The sequence below is a fragment of the Lithobates pipiens genome, unplaced genomic scaffold, assembly GCF_037356315.1.
Source record: "Lithobates pipiens isolate NorthernLeopardFrog02 unplaced genomic scaffold, aLitPip1_a1.2 Scaffold_8, whole genome shotgun sequence".
NCBI classification, from domain to species: Eukaryota; Metazoa; Chordata; class Amphibia; order Anura; family Ranidae; genus Lithobates; species Lithobates pipiens.
In genome coordinates this window covers 679905180-679928814 of record NW_027507903.1, presented here as the reverse complement: position 1 = coordinate 679928814, position 23635 = coordinate 679905180, and the positions used below count along the sequence as shown (strand labels likewise).

At 41.6% G+C, this 23635-nt stretch overlaps 1 protein-coding gene across 1 annotated transcript in view; it reads left to right on the top strand.

The window, feature by feature from the left end:
* Positions 1 to 22849, top strand: part of LOC143962532 (uncharacterized) — a 53259-nt gene extending 30410 nt beyond the window's left edge. The window contains exons 6-7 of the mRNA XM_077471805.1: positions 17235 to 18028; positions 19276 to 22849. Of these exons, the coding sequence (XP_077327931.1) occupies positions 17235 to 18028; positions 19276 to 20146 (1665 nt within the window). The 3' untranslated portion in view covers positions 20147 to 22849. The remainder of the gene's footprint in view (positions 1 to 17234; positions 18029 to 19275) is intronic.
* Positions 22850 to 23635: the final 786 nt, after the last annotated feature.

Below are 23635 nucleotides of genomic sequence, written 5' to 3'. Positions count from 1 at the left end.
GAATAGCACATATCTGCATTCTGTAAATCGCACATATCTACAACCTGTAAATCGCACATATCTACAACATGCAAATTGCACATATCTACAACCTGTAAATCGCACATATCTACAACCTATAAATCGCACATATCTATAAAATGCAAATCGCACATATCTACAACCTGTAAATCGCACATATCTACAACATGTAAATCGCACATATCTACAACCTGTGAATAGCACATATCTGCATTCTGTAAATTGCATTATGTAAATCGCACATATCTACAACATGCAAATCGCACATATCTACAACCTATAAATCGCACATATCTACAACCTATAAATCGCACATATCTACAACCTGCAAATTGCACATATCTACAACCTGCAAATCGCATATATCTACAACCTGTGAATAGCACATATCTGCATTCTGTAAATCGCATTCTGTAAATTGCACATATCTACAACCTGTAAATCGCACACATCTACAACATGCAAATCGCACATATCTACAACCTGCAAATCGCATATATCTACAACCTGTGAATAGCACATATCTGCATTCTGTAAATCGCATTATGTAAATCACACATATCTACAACCTATAAATTGCATATATCTACAACATGCAAATCGCACATATCTACAACCTGTAAATTGCACTTATCTACAACCTGCAAATCGCACATATCTACAACATGTAAATCGCACATATCTACAACCTGTAAATTGCACATATCTACAACATGCAAATTGCATATATCTACAACCTGTAAATCGCACATATCTACAACCTGTAAATTGCACATATCTACAACCTGTAAATCGCACATATCTACAACCTGTAAATTGCACATATCTACAACCTGTAAATTGCACATATCTACAACATGCAAATCGCACATATCTACAACATGCAAATCGCACATATCTACAACCGTCAAATCGCATATATCTACAACCTGTGAATAGCACATATCTGCATTCTGTAAATCACATTCTGTAAATTGCACATATCTACAACCTGTAAATTGCACATATCTACAACATGTAAATCGCACATATCTACAACCTGTAGATTGCACATATCTACAACCTGTAAATCGCACATATCTACAACCTGTAAATTGCACATATCTACAACCTGTAAATCATACATATATCTACAACCTGTAAATTGCACATATCTACAACATGCAAATTGCACATATCTACAACCTATAAATCGCACATACCTACAACATGCAAATCGCACATATCTACAACCTGTAAATCGCAAATATCTACAACCTGTAAATTGCACATATCTACAACCTGTAAATCGCACATATCTACAACCTGTGAATAGCACATATCTGCATTCTGTAAATCGCATTATGTAAATCGCACATATCTACAACCTGTAAATTGCACATATCTACAACATGCAAATCGCACATATCTACAACCTGCAAATTACATATATCTACAACCTGTGAATAGCACATATCTGCATTCTGTAAATCGCACATATCTACAACCTGTAAATCGCACATATCTACAACATGCAAATCGCACATATCTACAACCTGTAAATTGCACATATCTACATAATGTAAATCGCACATATCTACAACCTGTAAATTGCACATATCTACAACCTGCAAATCGCACATATCTACAACCTATAAATCGCACATATCTACAACCTGTAAATTGCACATATCTACAACATGCAAATTGCATATATCTACAACCTGTAAATCGCACATATCTACAACCTGTAAATTGCACATATCTACAACCTGTAAATCGCACATATCTACAACCTGTAAATTGCACATATCTACAACATGCAAATCGCACATATCTACAACATGCAAATCGCACATATCTACAACCGTCAAATCGCATATATCTACAACCTGTGAATAGCACATATCTGCATTCTGTAAATCACATTCTGTAAATTGCACATATCTACAACCTGTAAATTGCACATATCTACAACATGTAAATCGCACATATCTACAACCTGTAGATTGCACATATCTACAACCTGTAAATCGCACATATCTACAACCTGTAAATTGCACATATCTACAACCTGTAAATCATACATATATCTACAACCTGTAAATTGCACATATCTACAACATGCAAATTGCACATATCTACAACCTATAAATCGCACATACCTACAACATGCAAATCGCACATATCTACAACCTGTAAATCGCAAATATCTACAACCTGTAAATTGCACATATCTACAACCTGTAAATCGCACATATCTACAACCTGTGAATAGCACATATCTGCATTCTGTAAATCGCATTATGTAAATCGCACATATCTACAACCTGTAAATTGCACATATCTACAACATGCAAATCGCACATATCTACAACCTGCAAATTACATATATCTACAACCTGTGAATAGCACATATCTGCATTCTGTAAATCGCACATATCTACAACCTGTAAATCGCACATATCTACAACATGCAAATCGCACATATCTACAACCTATAAATCGCACATATCTACAACCTGTAAATTGCACATATCTACATAATGTAAATCGCACATATCTACAACCTGTAAATTGCACATATCTACAACCTGCAAATCGCACATATCTACAACCTATAAATCGCACATATCTACAACCTGTAAATTGCACATATCTACAACATGCAAATTGCACATATCTACAACCTGCAAATCGCATATATCTACAACCTGTGAATAGCACATATCTACATTCTGTAAATCACATTCTGTAAATCGCACATATCTACAACATGCAAATTGCACATATCTACAACCTGCAAATCGCATATATCTACAACCTGTGAATAGCACATATCTGCATTCTGTAAATTGCATTATGTAAATCGCACATATCTACAACATGCAAATTGCACATATATACAACCTATAAATCGCACATATCTACAACCTGTAAATCACACATATCTACAACCTGTAAATCGCACGTATCTACAACCTGCAAATTGCACATATCTACAACCTGCAAATCGCACATATCTACAACATGCAAATCGCACATATCTACAACCTACAAATCGCATATATCTACAACCTGTGAATAGCACATATCTGCATTCTGTAAATCGCATTCTGTAAATCGCACATATCTACAACCTGTAAATCGCACATATCTACAACATGCAAATCGCACATATCTACAACATGCAAATTGCACATATCTACAACCTATAAATCGCACATAGCTACAACCTGTAACTTGCACATATCTACATAATGTAAATCGCACATATCTACAACCTGTAAATTGCACATATCTACAACCTGCAAATTGCACATATCTACAACCTGCAAATCGCACATATCTACAACCTATAAATCGCACATATCTACAACCTGTAAATTGCACATATCTACAACATGTAAATCGCACATATCTACAACCTGTAAATTCCACATATCTACAACATGCAAATTGCCCATATCTACAACCTGTAAATTGCACATATCTACAACCTGCAAATCGCATATATCTACAACCTGTGAATAGCACATATCTGCATTCTGTAAATCACATTCTGTAAATCGCACATATCTACAACATGCACATTGCACATATCTACAATCTGTCAATTGCACATATCTACAACATGCAAATCGCAAATATCTACAACCTGTAAATCGCACATATCTACAACCTGTAAATCGCACATATCTACAACCTGTGAATAGCACATATCTGCATTCTGTAAATCGCATTATGTAAATCGCACATATCTACAACCTGTAATTTGCACATATCTACAACATGCAAATCGCACATGTCTACAACATGTAAATCGCATATATCTACAACCTGTGAATAGCACATATCTACAACATGCAAATTGCACATATCTACAACCTGTAAATTGCACATATCTATAACATGTAAATCACACATATCTACAACCTGTGAATAGCACATATCTGCATTCTGTAAATCGCATTATGTAAATCGCACATATCTACAACATGCAAATCGCACATATCTACAACCTGTAAATCGCACATATCTACAACCTGTAAATCGCACATATCTACAACCTTCAAATTGCACATATCTACAACCTGTAAATCGCACATATCTACAAAATGCAAATCGCACATTTCTACAACCTGAAAATCGCATATATCTACAACCTGTGAATAGCACATATCTGCATTCTGTAAATCGCATTCTGTAAATCGCACATATCTACAACCTGTAAATCGCACATATCTACAACATGCAAATCGCACATGTCTACAACATGCAAATCGCATATATCTACAACCTGTGAATAGCACATATCTGCATTCTGTAAATCGCATTCTGTAAATCGCACATATCTACAAACTGTAAATTTCACATATCTACAACATGCAAATCGCACATATCTACAACCTGTAAATTGCACATATCTACAACATCCAAATCGCACATATCTACAACATGCAAATCGTGCATATCTACAACTTGCAAATCGCACATATCTATAACATGCAAATCACACATATCTACAACCTGCAAATCGCATATATCTACAACCTGTGAATAGCACATATTTGCATTCTGTAAATCACATTCTGTAAATCGAACATATCTACAACCTGTAAATCGCACATATCTACAACATGCAAATCGCACATATCTACAACCTGTAAATTGCACATATCTACAACATACAAATCGCACATATCTACAACCTGTAAATCGCACATATCTACAACCTGTAAATTGTACATATCTACAACATGCAAATCGCACATATCTACAACCTGTAAATTGCACATATCTACAACCTGTAAATCGCACATATCTACAACCTGTAAATTGCACATATCTACAACCTGTAAATCACACATATCTACAACCTGTGAATAGCACATATCTGCATTCTGTAAATCACATTATGTAAATTGCACATATCTACAACCTGTAAATTGTTCATATCTACAACATGCAAATCGCACATATCTACAACCTGTAAATCGCACATATCTACAACCTGTAAATTGCACATATCTACAACCTGTAAATCACACATATCTACAACCTGTGAATAGCACATATCTGCATTCTGTAAATCACATTATGTAAATCGCACATATCTACAATCTGTAAATTGCACATATCTACAACATGCAAATCCCACATATCTACAACCTATAAATCGCACATATCTACAACATGCAAATCGCACATATCTACAACATGCAAATCGCACATATCTACAACATGCAAATTGCACATATCTATAACCTATTGTGAGGGGGTTAGCTCGGTAGCGGGTGTGTGTGACCCCCTGGATGGGTTCACAACACAAAGTCAGGCACAGCAGACAGCGGTGTAGGTGAAAAAACAAAAGATCCGGTTTATTTAGGCTACATGCAGTGATACATATAACAGCCAAACAAAATAAAACAAGAAAATAAATCCTGGTCAGCTTGACCTCTAACTACACACGTAGACTCCCTGTCTAACAACTGGGTGCAGCCTTGTGCTGCCCCAGTCTCTGTCTCTATTGTAGGGGTTTGCCACACAGGCGTTAACTCACCGCACAGATCTCAGACTCCCCAGTCTATACACACAAAACTGGTTCCAGGATGGAGCATCTCCTTTTGCATGCTGGGGTTTTTTGTAGAGGCCTTAATGAGCCCACTTACTTCAGCTGGGCTCATTAACTCTTCCCCTCTAATTGTAAAAGTCTGCATAAAGCCTGAATCTAGGACACACATATTTACCATCCTGGATACAACCAGGTGACTTTACCTGCCTGCTGCCACATACCCCCCCCTCTTGTTTCAACCTTGGGGTTGTAACACAAGCAGCCAGACACGCATGTATCCGAGACAAAGCATCCACATTCCCCATTTTAACACCAGGGCGATGCTTAACTGTAAAGTTAAATTCCTGTAGGGCCAGGAACCACCTATTTACCCTTCTATTGGTCTCCTTGTTTTGAGCCATCCACTTTAAAGGAGCGTGATCAGTCACCAGGTCAAAGTGCCTACCTAGCAGATAGTACCGAAGGGAATCTAGAGCCCACTTCACTGCTAAACATTCCTTCTCAATCGTGGAGTAATTTACCTCATGGGACTTCAACTTCCTGCTGAGGTAAATGACTGGGTGCTCTTCCCCGTTCCAGACCTGGGATAACACTGCTCCTAACCCAACGTCTGATGCATCAGTTTGTACAACAAAGTCCTTAGACAAGTCTGGTGAGTACAACACTGGCTGGCTACATAAGGCTGTTTTTAAGGACTGAAATGCTTCCTCAGCCTCTGGGGACCATTTAACCATAACCGACTCTTTCCCTTTTGTCAGGTTGGTGAGGGGCACAGCCTGAGAAGCAAAATGGGGAATGAATCGTCGATAATAGCCAGCGATTCCCAGAAAGGCTCGTACCTGTTTCTTGCTGTTGGGACGTGGCCAACTCTGTATGGCCTCGACTTTATTGACTTGGGGGTTTTATCACCCCCCTCCCAATAGTGTACCCAAGATATTTGGCCTCCTCCTGTCCAATGGTACACTTCTTTGGATTGGCCGTAAACCCAGCTTCCCGGATAGAGTCTAGGACTGCTTGTACTTTTGGCAAATGTGAGACCCAGTCTGTGCTATGGATAATCACATCATCCAGGTAAGCTGCAGCATATTTCTGATGGGGCCTCAGAATCTTCTCCATTTTCCGCTGGAATGTTGCCGGTGCATTCTGTAACCCAAACGGCATTCTCTTATATTGGAATGCCCCATCTGGGGTTACAAACGCAGTTTTCTCCTTGGCCGACTCGGCCAGGGGAATTTGCCAATACCCTTTGGTGAGATCAAGAGTTGTCATATATCGGGCTGTTCCCAGCCGGTCAATCAACTCATCTATACGTGGCATGGGGTAGGTGTCAAATTTTGTAACTTTATTTAATTGTCTAAAATCGTTACAAAACCGCCAGCTCCCATCAGGTTTGGGCACTAGTACGATAGGACTGGACCAGTCACTCTGGGACTCCTCTATCACACCCAATTCCAGCATCCTTTGAACCTCCCCACGTATTGCCTCCCGTCGAGCCTCTGGTATTCTATAAGGTTTTAGTTTTACCCTTTCTCCTGGCGGGGTGATAATGTCATGCTCTACGCCAGATGTTTGTCCCAGAAGCTCAGAGAAAATCTCTTTGTTACGAAGTACAAACTCTTTAACCTCCTGTTGTTGGGGTTTCAATAAGGTGTCTGCTATTCCAACCTCAGGAACTAAGCAATCAGGCTGTACTTGTGACAAAGTCTCTGCGACTAGGGATTCCCTATCCCTCCAGGCTTTCAGCAGATTGACGTGATAGATCTGCTCCGGCTTTCACCTTCCTGGCTGTCTAACCCTGTAGTTCACCTCACTAATTTTTTCAATTACTTCATATGGACCTTGCCATTTGGCCAGAAATTTGCTTTCAACCGTAGGGACTAGCACCAAGACCCTATCCCCCGGGGAAAAAGTACGGGTCTTGGCCCCACGGTTGTACACTCTCTGCTGGGCTAACTGCGCTTGGGTTAAATGTTCCTTTACAATTGGCATTACTTGTGCAATTCTATCTTGCATCAGGGCGACATGCTCAATCACACTCCTGTGAGGAGAACTCTCATTTTCCCAAGTTTCCTTGGCGATATCCAGCAGCCCTCTTGGGTGTCTCCCATAGAGCAACTCGAAGGGTGAGAAACCCGTAGAGGATTGGGGTACCTCCCTAATGGCAAACATCAGATAGGGTATTAGACAGTCCCAATTCTTTCCATCTCTATCCACCACCTTCTTTAACATTTGTTTTAGGGTTTTGTTGAATCTTTCAACCAACCCATCTGTTTGGGGGTGATACACAGATGTACGCAATTGTGTCACTTTGTACAACTTGCATAGTTCCTTCATAACCCTGGACATAAAGGGTGTACCTTGGTCCGTAAGCAGTTCCTTACAAATACCCACGCGGCTAAAAACCAGAGATAGCTCTTTGGCTATGGTTTTGGCCGAGGTATTTCGAAGAGGAATTGCTTCCGGATAACGGGTGGCATAGTCCAATATAACCAAAATGTACTGATGCCCCCTAGCGGACTTCATTATCGGACCTACCAAATCCATTGCGATCCTTTCAAAGGGGACCTCAATGATAGGAAGAGGTACCAGCGGGTTACGGAAATGTGGCATGGTGCCGACTTCTGACACACAGGGCAGGAGGAACAATAATTTTCTATTTCCTTCATGACCCCAGGCCAATAGAATCTCTGCAGTACCCTCTCTCTGGTTTTCTCGGCCCCCAGATGACCTCCCAGAATGTGCCCATGGGCCAATTCTAACACCAACTTCCTGTAAGGTTTGGGCACTACAAGTTGCTCAATGGTTTCTTCTGCCCTTTGAGCCACTCGATACAGCAGGTCCCTTTCCACAGTGAAGTACGGGTAAGTGCAAGTCTTATCTGGGTTCACTAACTCGCCATCTATTTTCACCACATTTTCCCGTGCCTTTATTAGGGTGGGGTCTTTTAACTGTTCTGTGGCAAAATTTTCCCTGTGAACCTCAAGATCCGAAAACTCCACAGACGGCATGTTTTCATCTGAGGACGTTGGCTCCTCCCCAGTTTCTCGAGTTTCCCCCGCCAATACCGACAAGGGAAATTCAGGAGAGTCCTCACCACTCCCAGAGGAATTCTGGTCATCTTCCTGGTTTATAGGGGCACCAATGGGGGCCTCAGGACAATCCCAGAGTTCCCAGAATTTTGGAAAATCCCTTCCCACAATAGCATCATGTGGTAACTGAGACACTAACCCCACCTGATGAGAGAGGTTACCTTTGGGGGTCTCAAAAAACACTGAAGTTACAGGATACTCTCGGGTGTCCCCATGTACACAAATAACAGCCACCCTGTTCTTCCCAGAGACCTCTGTAGTAACTAATTCAGCTTTTATCAATGTTACCAGACTACCTGAATCTAGCAACACATCAGCATGTCTACCATTAATACACATTTTACATAAATGTTTCTCAGGTCCCCGAATGGCAGTGCATGCAACTGTCGCAAACAGCGACTGACGTCTCTCCCTTATAAAGTCACATTGCATAGGCTCATCCACAACTGGGCAATTGGCTGCAATATGTCCCTCTTGCCGGCAGCGGTAGCAAATAATCTTTTTCGCTGCCTCTTGCAGCATGGGCTTCCTGGGCTGCTCCCGCCAGACCTTAGGTAGAACTCTCACTCTCTCCACCCTCACCCCTTGGAGTCATCTTACCCGCCACTGGGGATGATCTGGTCTTAGGGGGGAAAGTCCGTGAGTCCCTGGAAGAGGTGGTCAAGTTCTCTGTAGCCAAGTACCTCTCAACCAGATCCACAAGTTTATCTGCATTTTCTGGGTCTCCATGGCTTACCCATTTTTGGATGGCAGTAGGAAGAGCTCTCAGGAAACGATCCATAACCACACGTTCCACAACGTTTGGTGCGGTCAAAATCTCTGGCTGCAGCCACTTCCTGCTCAGGTGAATGAGATCATACATTTGAGACCTGGGAGGTTTTCCAACCTGAAAAGTCCAGTTATGCACACGCTGAGCCCGGACGGCCAGGGTGACACCCAGCCGTGCCAATATTTCTGCTTTTAGCACCACATAGTCTTTTGCTTGGTCAGGCTCTCGGTCATAATAAGCTTTCTGCGATTCCCCAGTTAACAGAGGGGCCACCAGTCCAGCCCATTGCTCCTTAGGCCACTTTTCCCTTTCAGCAGTCCTTTCAAATGTGGTCAAAAACACCTCCGGATCATCCTCTCCAGTCATTTTTGTCAGTAAACGGCTCACACCAAAGGATGCGGTATTATTGTACCCACTTGCTTCATTGGTCTGCGGACGTTGCTGTATCAATGTCTCTATTTGCTGTTGAAAATTCTGCTCTTGCTTCTGCAATAGGTCTATGAAGCGGGCTTCAGATCGCTGCTGGGCTTGTTGCTGAGCTTCCAAACTCTGCTGCAAAGTTGCATTTGTCTGCTGCTGATTTGCATTTGCCTGCTGCTGGGCTTGTTGCTGAGCTTCCAAACTCTGCTGCAAAGTTGCATTTGTCTGCTGCTGGGCTGCAAGGCTCTGTTGTTGAGCTGCAAGGCTCTTTTGTAAACCTGCATTTGTTTGCTGCTGGTTTGCATTTGCTAGAGCCAGCTGTCTCAGTATCTCCTCCATGCTGCCCTTAACAACAACAAAAAAAAAAAAACTGCCAAAATTCTCCACCAACTGTGAGGGGGTTAGCTCGGTAGCGGGTGTGTGTGACCCCCTGGATGGGTTCACAACACAAAGTCAGGCACAGCAGACAGCGGTGTAGGTGAAAAAACAAAAGATCCGGTTTATTTAGGCTACATGCAGTGATACATATAACAGCCAAACAAAATAAAACAAGAAAATAAATCCTGGTCCGCTTGACCTCTAACTACACACGTAGACTCCCTGTCTAACAACTGGGTGCAGCCTTGTGCTGCCCCAGTCCCTGTCTCTATTGTAGGGGTTTGCCACACAGGCGTTAACTCACCGCACAGAACAGATCTCAGACTCCCCAGTCTATACACACAAAACTGGTTCCAGGATGGAGCATCTCCCTATGCATGCTGGGGTTTTTTGTAGAGGCCTTAATGAGCCCACTTACTTCAGCTGGGCTCATTAACTCTTCCCCTCTAATTGTAAAAGTCTGCATAAAGCCTGAATCTAGGACACACATATTTCCCATCCTGAATACAACCAGGTGATTTTACCTGCGTGCTGCCACACTATAAATCGCACATATCTACAACATTCAAATCGCATATATCTACAACCTATAAATTGCACATATCTACAACCTATAAATCGCACATATCTACAACCTATAAATTGCACATATCTACAACATGCAAATCGCACATATCTACAAACTATAAATCGCACACATCTACAACCTGTAAATCGCACATATCTACAACATGCAAATCACACATATCTACAAACTATAAATCGTACATGTCTACAACCTGTAAATCGCACATATCTACAAAATGCAAATCGCACATATCTACAACATGCAAATCACACATATCTACAACCTGTAAATCGCACATATCTACAACCTGTAAATCTTGTTTGGGGGGGCAGGTATGGGGGTTAATGCTGCCGACCACCGATAATAACCCTTTTTTTTTTAAATCTTGTTTGGGGGTATGCTGCCAAACACCAATAATAACTTATTATCGGTGGTCGGCAGCATACCCCCCCAAACAAGATTTAAAAAAAAAAGGATTATTATTGGTGGTCGGCAGCATTAACCCCCATACCTGCCCCCCCAAACAAGATTTAAAAAAAGGGTTAATATCGGTGGTCGGCAGCATTAACCCCCATACCTGCCCCCCAAACAAGATTTTAAAAAGGGTTAATATCGGTGGTCGGCAGCATTGACCCCCCACCCCGCCCCCGCTAAACACGAATTAAAAAATAAGGGTTATTATGGGTGGTTGGCAGCATACACCCCCCCAGACAAGATTTAAAAAAGGGTTATTATTAATAACCCTTTTTTTTAAAGCTTCTTGAGGGGGGGTGTATGCTGCAGGTCACTGATAACACTATTTCTTTAAATATTGTTTAGCAGGGGGGTGGGGGGGTTGGGGTATGCTGCCGAGTGCGACCACCATAAGATACATCGATGTGGAGGGGGTTCCGGCGGCTGGGCAGAATAAATGATCAAGATAGTGTAAGCTGCCATGCGGCAGCCCCTTACCTGATCCTCTCAGGCGGGCAGAAGAAAGAAGTGCCATGCCAACGTCACTTCCTTGAGTGACGTCGGAAGCACCGCCCACTGCTCACTTAAGTGCAAGTCTATGCACTTGCTCGGCTAGTCGATTGCGCCGGAAGCTGTGGCGCGATCGGCTGTGCCACAGAGCGCTTTTTTTGGCAAATGAAGCGCCGCATCTGCAATCTTGTGATTGCATAGACATGGCGCTTCCTATATTGCACTGCGTCCGGCGCCAGTGCACATAGGGAGGGAAATTTAAAAAAAAATTCTTAAAGGGACATGTTTAAAAAAATTTTTATTTTTTTTTTACTACATGGGAGGGGGCGGCGCCCTATGGACTGGCCTCCACGGATTTGTTCATGTTATTTTTGAATTTAATAAAAGAGGTTTAGGACATTGTTGTCTAGATGTGTTTGAACCTAGAAGGAACAGCAAACTAGATTCAGTGTAATGTATGGAGATGACAGTCACAGTTGGCTACCCATCTGGACTCAGGTACACTAGTGTGGGACACCAGAACAAGCTTTTTAGGGTGTCAAACACAGGTACTCCATTGGATACTTGGGGGCCCAAAAAAGGTAAGTATTCCAGCTTTAGCAGGGCATAAATCATGTCTTCAGCTTGTAATTCTGACCAGACAATTGTACCCCACTTCCAAGCAATGTTTATCATTCATATTTGTTGCCTCAAATATCAGTGTGCTATGTATACCTTTTGTTTCATTCTCATAGGGGAGCAAAGAATCGGGAGATATGAGGTCACCAGGGACTCCTCACCTCCTGAACAAGGGGAACAGAGGTCACAACCAGAGGATGTGGAGGAAGGAGAGGTGCTCGAGACTGAGACCACAACAGGTGAGTGTCTGACACCCCAGCTTCAGGTAATAAGAGATGTATGCTTGCATATTTATAATACATGGTGTGTTTTTAATTTTTAGGTGATGTGCAGGTTGTGGAAGAACAATCAGATCATTTCACCAGTGACAGTACAGTGCCCAAAGGCTAATCCAGGACATCATGTGGTGCAGTCAGGATTTACACATTATCAAACAGAAAACTATGGATATTGAAGTAAAACTTAAGAACATGATTGATGTCCCAGGAAGAATTAAATTTCCCCAAAAATCTGCACTATTTTGTGTTTTTTTTCAAAAAGTTTTACATTTTAAAAAAGCTTAATTTTGAAGATGCACACAGTATGTCAACATGTGCTATCTGCCATCAGGGGATAGCAATGTACGCGTTTTGTGCCTGCAACCCCTTCCTCAAAACTCAAGTAGGTGAGAGGAAGGTGTTGCACCCCAAAACAAGTCCATTTGTCCCCCATGATGGGAGATAGCACATGTTGACATTAGGCATGGGATCAGAACGCAAATCCCCAGTTTGACTCCCAATTTGTGTGCATCTTCAAAATTAGGCTTTTACAGGAGTGACTTCGCCCCATCTGTTGAAGGCAAGATCCACACATTCTGGACAATATAATGTGTGATCTTGCCTTTTAAGTTTTTCAGTGTTGAACTTTGGAAGTTCCAGAGTTGTGTATGTTCTGTTTTGAAACATGGCTGTTTATGTAACCTTAAAACAAAAAAAATATGTAGCTAACCTCAAAATTTTATATTTTTTTTACAAAAAAAGTTTTACAACACACATGTGAATGTGTACGGAGTAAAATAATTTTTACTCAACAATGTGTGGCTTCTTCTTTCAATGATCAATACCATTTTTTGTGTTTAAATTGATGTTTACAGTGTCAATGGGTTTAGATAATAATGTACAAACCACTTGGTACTGCAAGTGCAATAGGAGACAGAAAAAAGAGACAAAAGCAGGAATTCAAAAATCCAGATTTTTACAGCTTTAAAATGTATTCAAACATGTGCTGGCAAAGCAAAAAATATTGCACATAATTTTGGCGCATTTCACGGGCACTTTGGGGGGGCAAGCCAGGACGGGCCGCTTCCAGGGACGTCATTGATTGCTGAAGTCCGGCGTCAGGTCCAACTGTGACCACATAATTTGGGTTGTTTCTTTTCATAAAGTTATGCAGGATGCAACAAGATAAAATTATGGTGTTAAGTTTGTATTCCGCCATATTAATGGCCGTTTGAAACAGGTGGAACTGGCTGGCCAGAATCCCAAACGCGTTCTCCACAACTCTTCTGGCTCTGGCCAACCGGTAATTAAAAACCCTCTTCTCAGGGGTGAGGGTCCTCTGGGGGAATGGCCTCATGACATGGTTTCCCAGACTGAAAGCCTCATCTGCTATGAAGACAAATGGCAGTCATTCAACGTTCTCCTCTCGGGGTGGCAATCCCAAGCCACCACTCGTGGTGAAACTCGGTCCGGGTAAATACTCCTCCATCCGACATCCGGCCATTCCTCCCCACATCCACATATATAAACTCATATGTCGCCAACACCACCGCCATCAACACGATACTATGAAACCCCTTATAGTTAAAATAGTATGACCCCGAATGGGGTGGTGGGACGATGCGGATGTGCTTCCCATCGATTGCCCCTCCGCAGTTAGGCAAACTGGGAGGCCACAGTCTGCTATTCCTGTGGCGTTGAAGGAAACTGTGGAGTCAAACAAAAAAAATCTAGTTAGTAATTTTGCACAAAAACATTACAAGCAGATTATACACAAACATTGTTGGCCAACATCAGTATATTTCTGGTAAAGAGTATTTAAAGGCTAAAATATAAGGTCCACTTATCAGATTCATCACCCCCTCTGATGGCCCCTTGTAAATATTTTAGGGGGGAGGTATGTTTTGGACAGGTAACCACCCTCTCCACTACGTAATGGAGTAATAACAAAGTAATGTGTGTTACTTTGGCCAGCCCCTCCTAATTACACTATTGGCAGCCCACCGGACAGGTAATAAAAAGTGGCATCAAAACAAATTAATAAATGGAAGCACATTTGTAGATTCTGCAATTACCTATCAAGATAATAATATGAGAAGAAAAATTTAAACAGTCGCATTTGAAAGTATTGAGGCAGGCCCTTGCACTACATGCTTTGGAGAAATTCATCCATAAATCTGACCACAAAAGAGGTAGGTATAGTGTGTACTGGGTTTGGCAAAGCCAGCAGATAGAGGATTGCTATCAGGTGACTTAGCGGTTGGGGGGGAGGGGGGTTCCAAATGATTTTGGGCCCCCCAAAAAAGCCTCTGGCACTGCATGAATTTAAGGACAACAATAACATTTGTAAACATTGTAGGGGGTCTTTAGGGTAAAGCATTACAATGGAGCTGACAAAATACATTGTTAAGTGACTAGACTATAGGAGTAGATGGGCCCCGGATAGCATGCTGGGGGGGTTAGTGAAGGCAAATATGCATGAAGGACAAAAAAGGAGCATACAAAATTCCAACATGCATGAGGACAAAGAGGAAATTCCCAGCTTATTACAATTATGTTAATTATAGAATGATGAAAGAAATACAATACATTAGCAATCATTAAATACATAGAATGTGATGTTAAAGGAAAAAACTTACCTTCATATAGTCCTTCTGCAGGACTTGAATGATGGCAGAACAGGTCTCTGGAATAATGATCCCCAGAGCCTGGGGGGAGATGCCTGTCGAGAACTTGAGGTCCTGAAGGTTTCTCCCTGTCGCCAAGTAGCGCAACGTGGCGATGAGCCTCTGCTCCGGAGTGATGGCTTGCCGCATGCAGGTATCCTGCCTGCTGATATAAGGGGTCAGCAAAGCCAATAGACGGTGAAAAATGGGGTCAGTCATCCGGAGATAATTCCTGAAATCATCAGGATTATTCTCACGGATCTCACGTAGCAAAGGCATGTGCGAGAACTGGTCACCCTGGCGCAGCCAATTCTTGGTCCACAAACTCCTCCTCGCCCTGTTCATGGACCGGGCTTGTGTCAAAGTAAGAACCCCAACACCAAGCCCCCCGCACAGCATGAACTCTACGACGAGTACGTACACGTAACATGGCTCCAAAATGGTCGGCTGGTCAGAAAGGACAACAGAAAGCACCGATAAACAGCAAGGCCTAAAAGAACGAAACACAAATCAGCAACGAGCGGACAATAAGCACTGAAAATCAAAGCTTACTATATACCAAGATATAGTCCACAATGACAAACAAATGCGAACTGACTACATGCACTGATAGGTAGATACGCACCGACAAGCACAAACTGTAGAGCAGGAACGATCTGAAGCACAAGTCTGAAAAGCGCGAATCGTCTCTCACCAAACTTCTACTAAACACGCGATAAACACGAGATCAGCAGAAGGAGCCCAAAGGGTGCCGTACGTGGTGCTGAACTTCCCTTTTCTAGTCCCGTAGTACGTGGTGGATGTCACCACGTTCTTGGTAGTTGGAATTTGGTGTGACCGTGTCTAAGCAAGACAGCTTGAGCTGTCGGGAAAACCATCAGAGCTTCTTCCGATGAGAATTCCGATCGTGTATACGTGGCATGAGTGTATTGCTGTGGTTGCCAGAGGAGGAGGGGTATTGGATATGTGGCTTGCAGTTGGAAAATGACGGACCAGGATTAGGAAAAATGTCATCTGAGACTAGGAGAATGAGGAGGGTGAGGAAGACCAGATGAGAGTGGGATGTGCATGAGCACACGTGTCTAGTGGCCCTGGTGTTTATGCCAGCATGTGGGTGCAGCAAATGCAGGAGATGATGTCAGTGGATAGAGTGGGAATCTGACTTGATATAAAATAAATGCCAAATGCTGGTTTACTTGCCGTCATGTAGAGTGGAGCAGAGTTCTTGTTGTATCTTCATCCAGCTTTAGTTATCCTGCTTTCGTTAAACTGTGGCGGTGAAACTTCGCACCACTCGTGACGGAGCCACTCAGGAAAGAGCCATGTGTTCTGCACCACCCCATAGGCTGCTTACAATGTATAGAGAGACTGAGCAGGCATGCATTTCTCAGTTGGTCATCATAGGGTCATGTAGCTGGATACATATTAGACTAAATTGATGAAGAATTTTAATTTTTTTTATGTTTTTAATTGAATATGTTTTATAACAAAAAAATTAAGAAAAAAATGTATTTTTCCAAAATTGTTGTTTATTTTTTTATAGTGCAAAAAAATACAATGGTGATCAGATACCACCAGAAGAAAGTCCTATTTGTGAGGAAAAAATTATATAATTTTAATTTGTGTACAATGTTGCATGACCGCACAATTGTGAGTTATAATAACGCAGTGTTGTATCGCAAAAAAATGACTGGTCATGAAGGGGGGTAAATCTTCCGGAGGTCAGGTGATTATATAACCAATTTCCTTTTCATCATGATGTAGTCATCTCCACTTTTCATGTCATTGCACTTAGTGCTCCGCATGTCTTCTCCACATCCGTCTTTCCCTCTTTCTCTCTTCTAATGTTGGGAGGTATAATTCTCATTACTACTGCAAAACGAATCTCCTCCCTTCTGTACTCTGATCTCCGTGTCCTATAATATTCATCCAGCCTCACCCTGTGTAGGAGGACGTCACCCCTCCCCCATCCACATTCCTCTCCGGTGTCAGAGACTTTCAGTTTCGTTTCTCTTCTGCTGTCAGCGATGGCGTCTGGTGATCTGAGAGCTGAGTTGGAATGTTCCGTCTGTCTGAACATTTATACCGATCCTGTAACCCTGAGATGTGGTCACAACTTCTGCCGGGTCTGTATTGATGGTGTGCTGGATACACAGGAGGGGTCTGGAGGATATTCCTGTCCTGAATGCAGAAAAAGATCCAGGAGTCGTCCTGCACTGCACAGGAACATAACACTACATAACATAGCAGAGACTTTCCTGTCTGCTCAGCCACATCAGGAGGAGTCCGGGGTCTTCTGTACTCACTGTGTGGACTCTCCTGTACCTGCTGTTAGATCCTGTCTGCACTGTGAGGTTTCTCTGTGTGATAAACACCTGAGAGTCCACAAAAAGTCCCCAGAACACGTCTTATGTGACCCCACCTTGTCCATGGAGAGCAGGAAATGCTACGTCCATAAGAAGATCCTGGAGTATTACTGCACTGATGATGAGACCTGTGTCTGTAAGTTTTGTGTGATTGGAGATCACACAGGACATAAGATGAAGTCACTGGATGAGGCTTCTGAGAAGAAGAAGAAGACACTGAGGAATGTTCTGCAGAAACTTCTGACAAAGAGAGAGGAGACGGAGGAAAGAGTCCAGAGTCTGCAGGAACACCGGAGGAAAGTAGAAGAAGAAGCCGCTGGTGACACCGAGAGAGTCACTGCCCTGTTTAGAGATCTCAGGTAGACATGTGCACTGACAAAAAATTCATTTGTTTAATTTTCATTCTTTTTTTGCTTTTTATTTGAAATTCTGAAGTTAGAAAATTTGGAAATTGAAAATCCGAATTTTGAATTCCCGATATTCCGAATTTTCCAATTTCTGAATTTTCCATTTTCGAATTTTCGGAATTCAAAAATGTGAAAATCCAAAAATGTGCAAATATGAAAAAAAGCAAGAAAATCTGTAAAATTTGAAAAAATAACTATTAAATTATAGGTATTGGAATTTCCTTTCAAATTTGGCTTTGTGAATGTAATGAATACAAAAGTATCTGAAGTTATGAATTATCTGAAATAACAACTGCTGCATCTTAACAAATGGAATGGAACATCTTAATAATTAATAATAAAAAGTTTTGTTATTATTATTATTATTGTTATTTATTATTATTAGAGTGTTACTTCCCTTTCGTTTAGATTCGTTATTTCAGATATTTTGTAACTTTGGATAAATTCACACTCGTTATGTTCACCAACAACCAAATTTGAAAGAAAATAACAATACTTATAATTTAATATTTATTATTTCAGATTTTCGGGTTTTCAGATTTTCATTCTTTTGAATTTCCAGATTTTCATTCTTACATTTAGAATTTCAAATTTCCATATTTTTGAATTTTCATATTTATGAAATTTCAAATTTTCAAGTTTCCTAATTTAAAATTTTTTGAATTTCTGAATTTCCAAAATTTAGATTTTCCGAAATTTAGAATTTCCAAAATTTCTTTTTTTCAAAATTTCAAATTGGAATTTTGTAAATATCAAATTTCTTAAATTTAGAATTTCGGAAATTTGGAAATTTGAAAATTAAAAATTCGAACCTCGGAAATTCTAAAATTTGAATCTCAGAAATTCGAAACTCAGAAATTCAAAATTCGAAACTCGGAAATTCAAAATTTTTAAATTCTAATTTCTGACATTTTAAATTCTGAAATTCAAAATTTGAAACTAAGATATTCGAAATTCTGAAGTTTTAAACTTGGAAATTAGAAACTTGGAAATTCGAAATTCTGAAGTTTTAAACTTGAAAATTAGAAACTTGGAAATTCGAAATTCAGAAATTCAAAATAAGAAACTCGGAAATTTGAAAATTCTGAATTCAAAATTTCGGAAATTGAAAAATTAGAAAATTTCAAAATTAACAGATTTGTCAAAATTCATTAAAAAATAAATTTGGAACTAAACAAATTGCACATGTCTAATCTCAGGAGACATCTGGAAGACCTGGAGAAGAGAGTCCTGAGGGACATCTCCGGGAGGGCAGAGCGGATCTCCATCTCTATCCGGGATCTGGAAATAAAGAAGGAGGAGCTGTCCAGGAAGTTGCGTCACATTGAGGAGCTGTGTAACGTGGCGGATCCACTGACTGTCTTACAGGAATCAGACACAGGTGACTTGTGTGATACTGAGGATGGAGATAATGAGGACAGAGAGAGACATGAGGAGCTCCTCCATGATGGAGGGGGTCTGGATGTGGCGGGGGTCTTACACAAAGGTTTATCTGATATAATAACAGAGGTAAATGTATACTTCTATATACAGGGAGCTGCAGACATATTACTGGATGGAAACACAGCTGATAATTATCTACGGATATCAGATGACAGGAAAACTGTATCCTGGGCAGATAGAAACCAGAATCTCCCAGAAACACCAGAGAGATTCCAGTATTCTTCTCAGGTGTTGAGCAGTCGGAGTTTCTCCTCAGGGAGACATTACTGGGAAGTGGATGTCGGGGGGTCAGAGAGCTGGAGAGTCGGGATGTGTTACCCCAGTATAGGGAGGAGAGGGGGGGAGTCAGAGATTGGAGATAATAAGAATTCCTGGGGATTGGACAGGGAAGGTAATCAGTATTATGTAATACATGACAGGAAATGGACCCTCTTACCCACCGATCCCTCCAGTAACAGAGTCAGGATATATCTGGATTATGAGGCCGGGCGGATCTCCTTTTATGATCTGTGTGACCCGATCCGACACCTCCACACCTTCACCACCACCTTCACTGAGCCCCTCCATGCTGGGATAGGTGTATGGGATGGTTGTATAAAGATCTGTGGGGGGAGGCGGGAGATGTGAGAACTCCGCCCACAGTCTGGTGATGTCAGACGAAGGAGGGGAATTCATTTAATATTTATCCAATAGTATATAGCAGTGGGCGGGGCTTACTGCAAGTTTTTCTACTATAAATAAATGTGAGATTTCTTACTGATCGCTGTGATTGGGTAGAATATCTGTCCAATTATTGGAGTATTAATAACATGTTCCTATTGGTCAGTGAGAAATCTATCTATCTATCTATCTATCTATCTATCTATCTATCTATCTATCTATCTATCTATCTATCTATCTATCTATCTATCTATTGTCATGGTATTTCACATCAGCCATCTCCTCCCCTTGCCCCTCCCCTCTGCCTCCTGCCCCTCCCCCACATTTAATCCCTCTGTGTTGGGGAAGGGGGGTCATGATCAGACATAGAGGGGGGTGGGGTCACTGTGATGGGAAAGGACGGGGTCACCTCTCCTCTCTGCCCCTCCCCCTCCTTCTCCATACAATCTATACTACAAAGAGATGGAAATAAATGGAACAATCTGAGAGGAAATCTATGAAGACGTCATCTAGAGATTTATTACTGGAAGAAAAATGTGATCAGAGAGCCCAGACTGTTTTTAGGCAGAGTGGGTCAGGATTAGATCCCTTGTCAGGTGTTTTCTTCTATCTGGGGCTCCATTACAGAGATTTCCCCTCACTTCCTGTCCTGGTGACAACATTTATCTAGACAGGAAATGAGGGGAACTTTCCAACATGAACACAGACTGAAATAAGAATGATATGTTTAGTAGAATAAGGAAGGGGAAGGATTAGAGCCCCTGTCGGATGTTTATATGTCTGTGTCCCTGTACAGATTTCTCTCCCTCCTTGTATTGTTGTCACCAGGACAGGAAGTGAGAGGAAATCTCTCTAAGGCTGGGATCACATTGCTGTGCAGATCACATGTCATGTCTGTGTGTGATTCACACCTATGCAGGTGCTTTTCAGCCTTTCTGATGTGCTTTCCACAGGATTTTATACCGTGATAATTTCATTTTGTGATTTTTTTTATGCATTTTTTGGGGGGGGATTTGATGCTGGGCAGATTTAACCACTTGGTGCCCACACTATAGCCGAAAGATGACTACAGCGCTGTCTTAAAATGCTGGGAAGGGTGTCCATGTACATCCTCCTGTTTTCACACTGCCCACCCCACCTTGGGATTCGGCTGATCGGGTAAAGGGCCAATCACAGCAAACTCTTTACCATTTGATCAGCTGTCAGCCAATGACAGCTGATCATGGAAGTAAAAAGGAGCCGGTCAACAGCTTTTTTCCCACACACTGTCATCATTAAGAAAAGAAGAAAGCTGATTACCGACTTCTGTTAGAGGGAAATCGGTCCCCTTAGTGCCCCTCAGTGCCGTCTATCAGTGCCCACCAGTGTCACTATCATCTGCCACTTTATCTGTCACTTTATTTTTCTGAAAGTATCTGAGGAAAGCCGGGGGCCACATATGTCACATGGCTTGGGGCCCCGTAGTAGGTGACATTGTCTGGGGCCCACAAATAGGTCACATTGACAGGAATCTGGATGATATAACATTGTCTGGGTGCCCTAAATGTTTTGAAATGTCTGGGGGACGGGGCCAAGCTAAGGGTCTGTAAAAGAGATGGCCACCTTGGGGGCTTCATCAGGAGGGAGCAGAGAAATGGGCGGGACCTGCAATCTATGGTGCTGAAGTAGTTCACAGTTCATGGGGGGCACATGTTGACCTTTTTTTCTTGTCCTATCACTGCCTGGGGGCCCCAAGTATGTCATATTACTTAGGGACCCTTTATGTGTCACGCTACTTTAGGGTTCCAAATTACATAATAAGTCTCTTTGTCATTTGCTCACTTAGGGCAGTCACAGCCCCCCGGCCCACTTCTACCCCCTTTTATATCCCCCCCATCAATCCATGTCAGAGCCCTGAATCCTCACCCATGTAAGATACGTGGTGGGTTATCTCGGAGCTTACATAGGATTGATGATGTCACCCCTCCATCATGTGACGGTATGTAAGTCCTGTGATTGGCTGCTCAGGCCTGAACACTGCATGCTCGGAGAAGGTCACATGATCCCTCAATACCCGGGAAACTGGGGACTTAGTGAGGACTTTGATGGAGGAACAATAAAGGAAAGTATAAGTGGGTGTGTACGGCTCTTGGGTCTCCTACAGAATGGGGCGGGGAATTGGTTCTAATGGCTCCTCCCATTATATGAGCATTGTGTATAGTGAGATGGGACGGTGAAGAATTGTAGAGAGTGCCGGATTATAATGTGTAGACAGTATTATTATTAATACTTTTACAATGAGTTTATTCTATTGATTATTTTATTGTGTGAAGAAATAGAAATGAATAATAGATCTACAAATAGAAAGAGATGAAAATCGATGGAAAAATCTCAGAGGAAATATATGAAGAAATGATCCCGAGATTTACTAATGAAAGAAATAATGGGATTTATCACTAATATAATGATATCACTATAATAATGTATGATTACTAGAACTGGAATGTGTCCCCAATATAATGTGTCCCCATAGAATGGATCACCAATAGAATTCTTTGGGATCTCTTTTATAATGGATCCTAATATAATGTATCATGTGATGGTGTATTATAATCACTAGATGTGTCCTGGTGATGGGGGAGGATTAGGAAATGAAATGTTAATGTGAAATAAAGATTCTTTATGAAATTATTATTATTATTATTATTATTATTACTATTATTAATAATAATATTATTATACTGGGTTTATATAGAGCCTATATTTTATACAGGGCTTTACAACATGAAGACAGACATTATGAAGGCAGGCATTACAATTACAGTGTAATACAGGAGGAATCAGAGAGCTTACAATCTAGAAGGGAGGGTCAAGACATACAAAAGGTAATAACTGTGGGGGATGGGCTGATGGAGAAAATAAATGTACAGTTATTAGGTGGGGGAGGATAGGCTTCTCTGAAGAGATGAGTTTTCAGGGATTGTCTGAAAGTGGACAGAGTAGGAGATAGTCGGACAGATTGGAGTAGCGAGTTCCAGAGGATGGGAGAGGCTCGGGAGAAGTCCTGGAGGTGAGCATGGGGTGAGGTGATGAGGGATTTATAGAGCAGGAGGTCTTGGGAGGAATGAAGAGAGCGGTTTGGTTGGTATTTTGAGACTAGCTTAGTGATGTAGCTGGGGCCAAGTTGTGGATGGTTTTGTAAGTTATTGTTAGTATTTTGAATTTGATTTACTAGATGAGTGGAATCCAGTGAGGGATTGGCAGAGAGGGGTGGCAGACACTGAGCGGTTGGTAAGGTGGATGAGCCTGGCAGCAGCATTCATGATGGACTGAAGGGGGATTTTTTGCAAAAATATTGCGCTTGTAATTCCGCGTACACATGATTTGGAATTGCGCTCAAGCTTGTGTTGCCTACATATGGTCACACCAAATCCCGACAATCAAGAACACGGTGATGTACAACACTATGACAAGCCG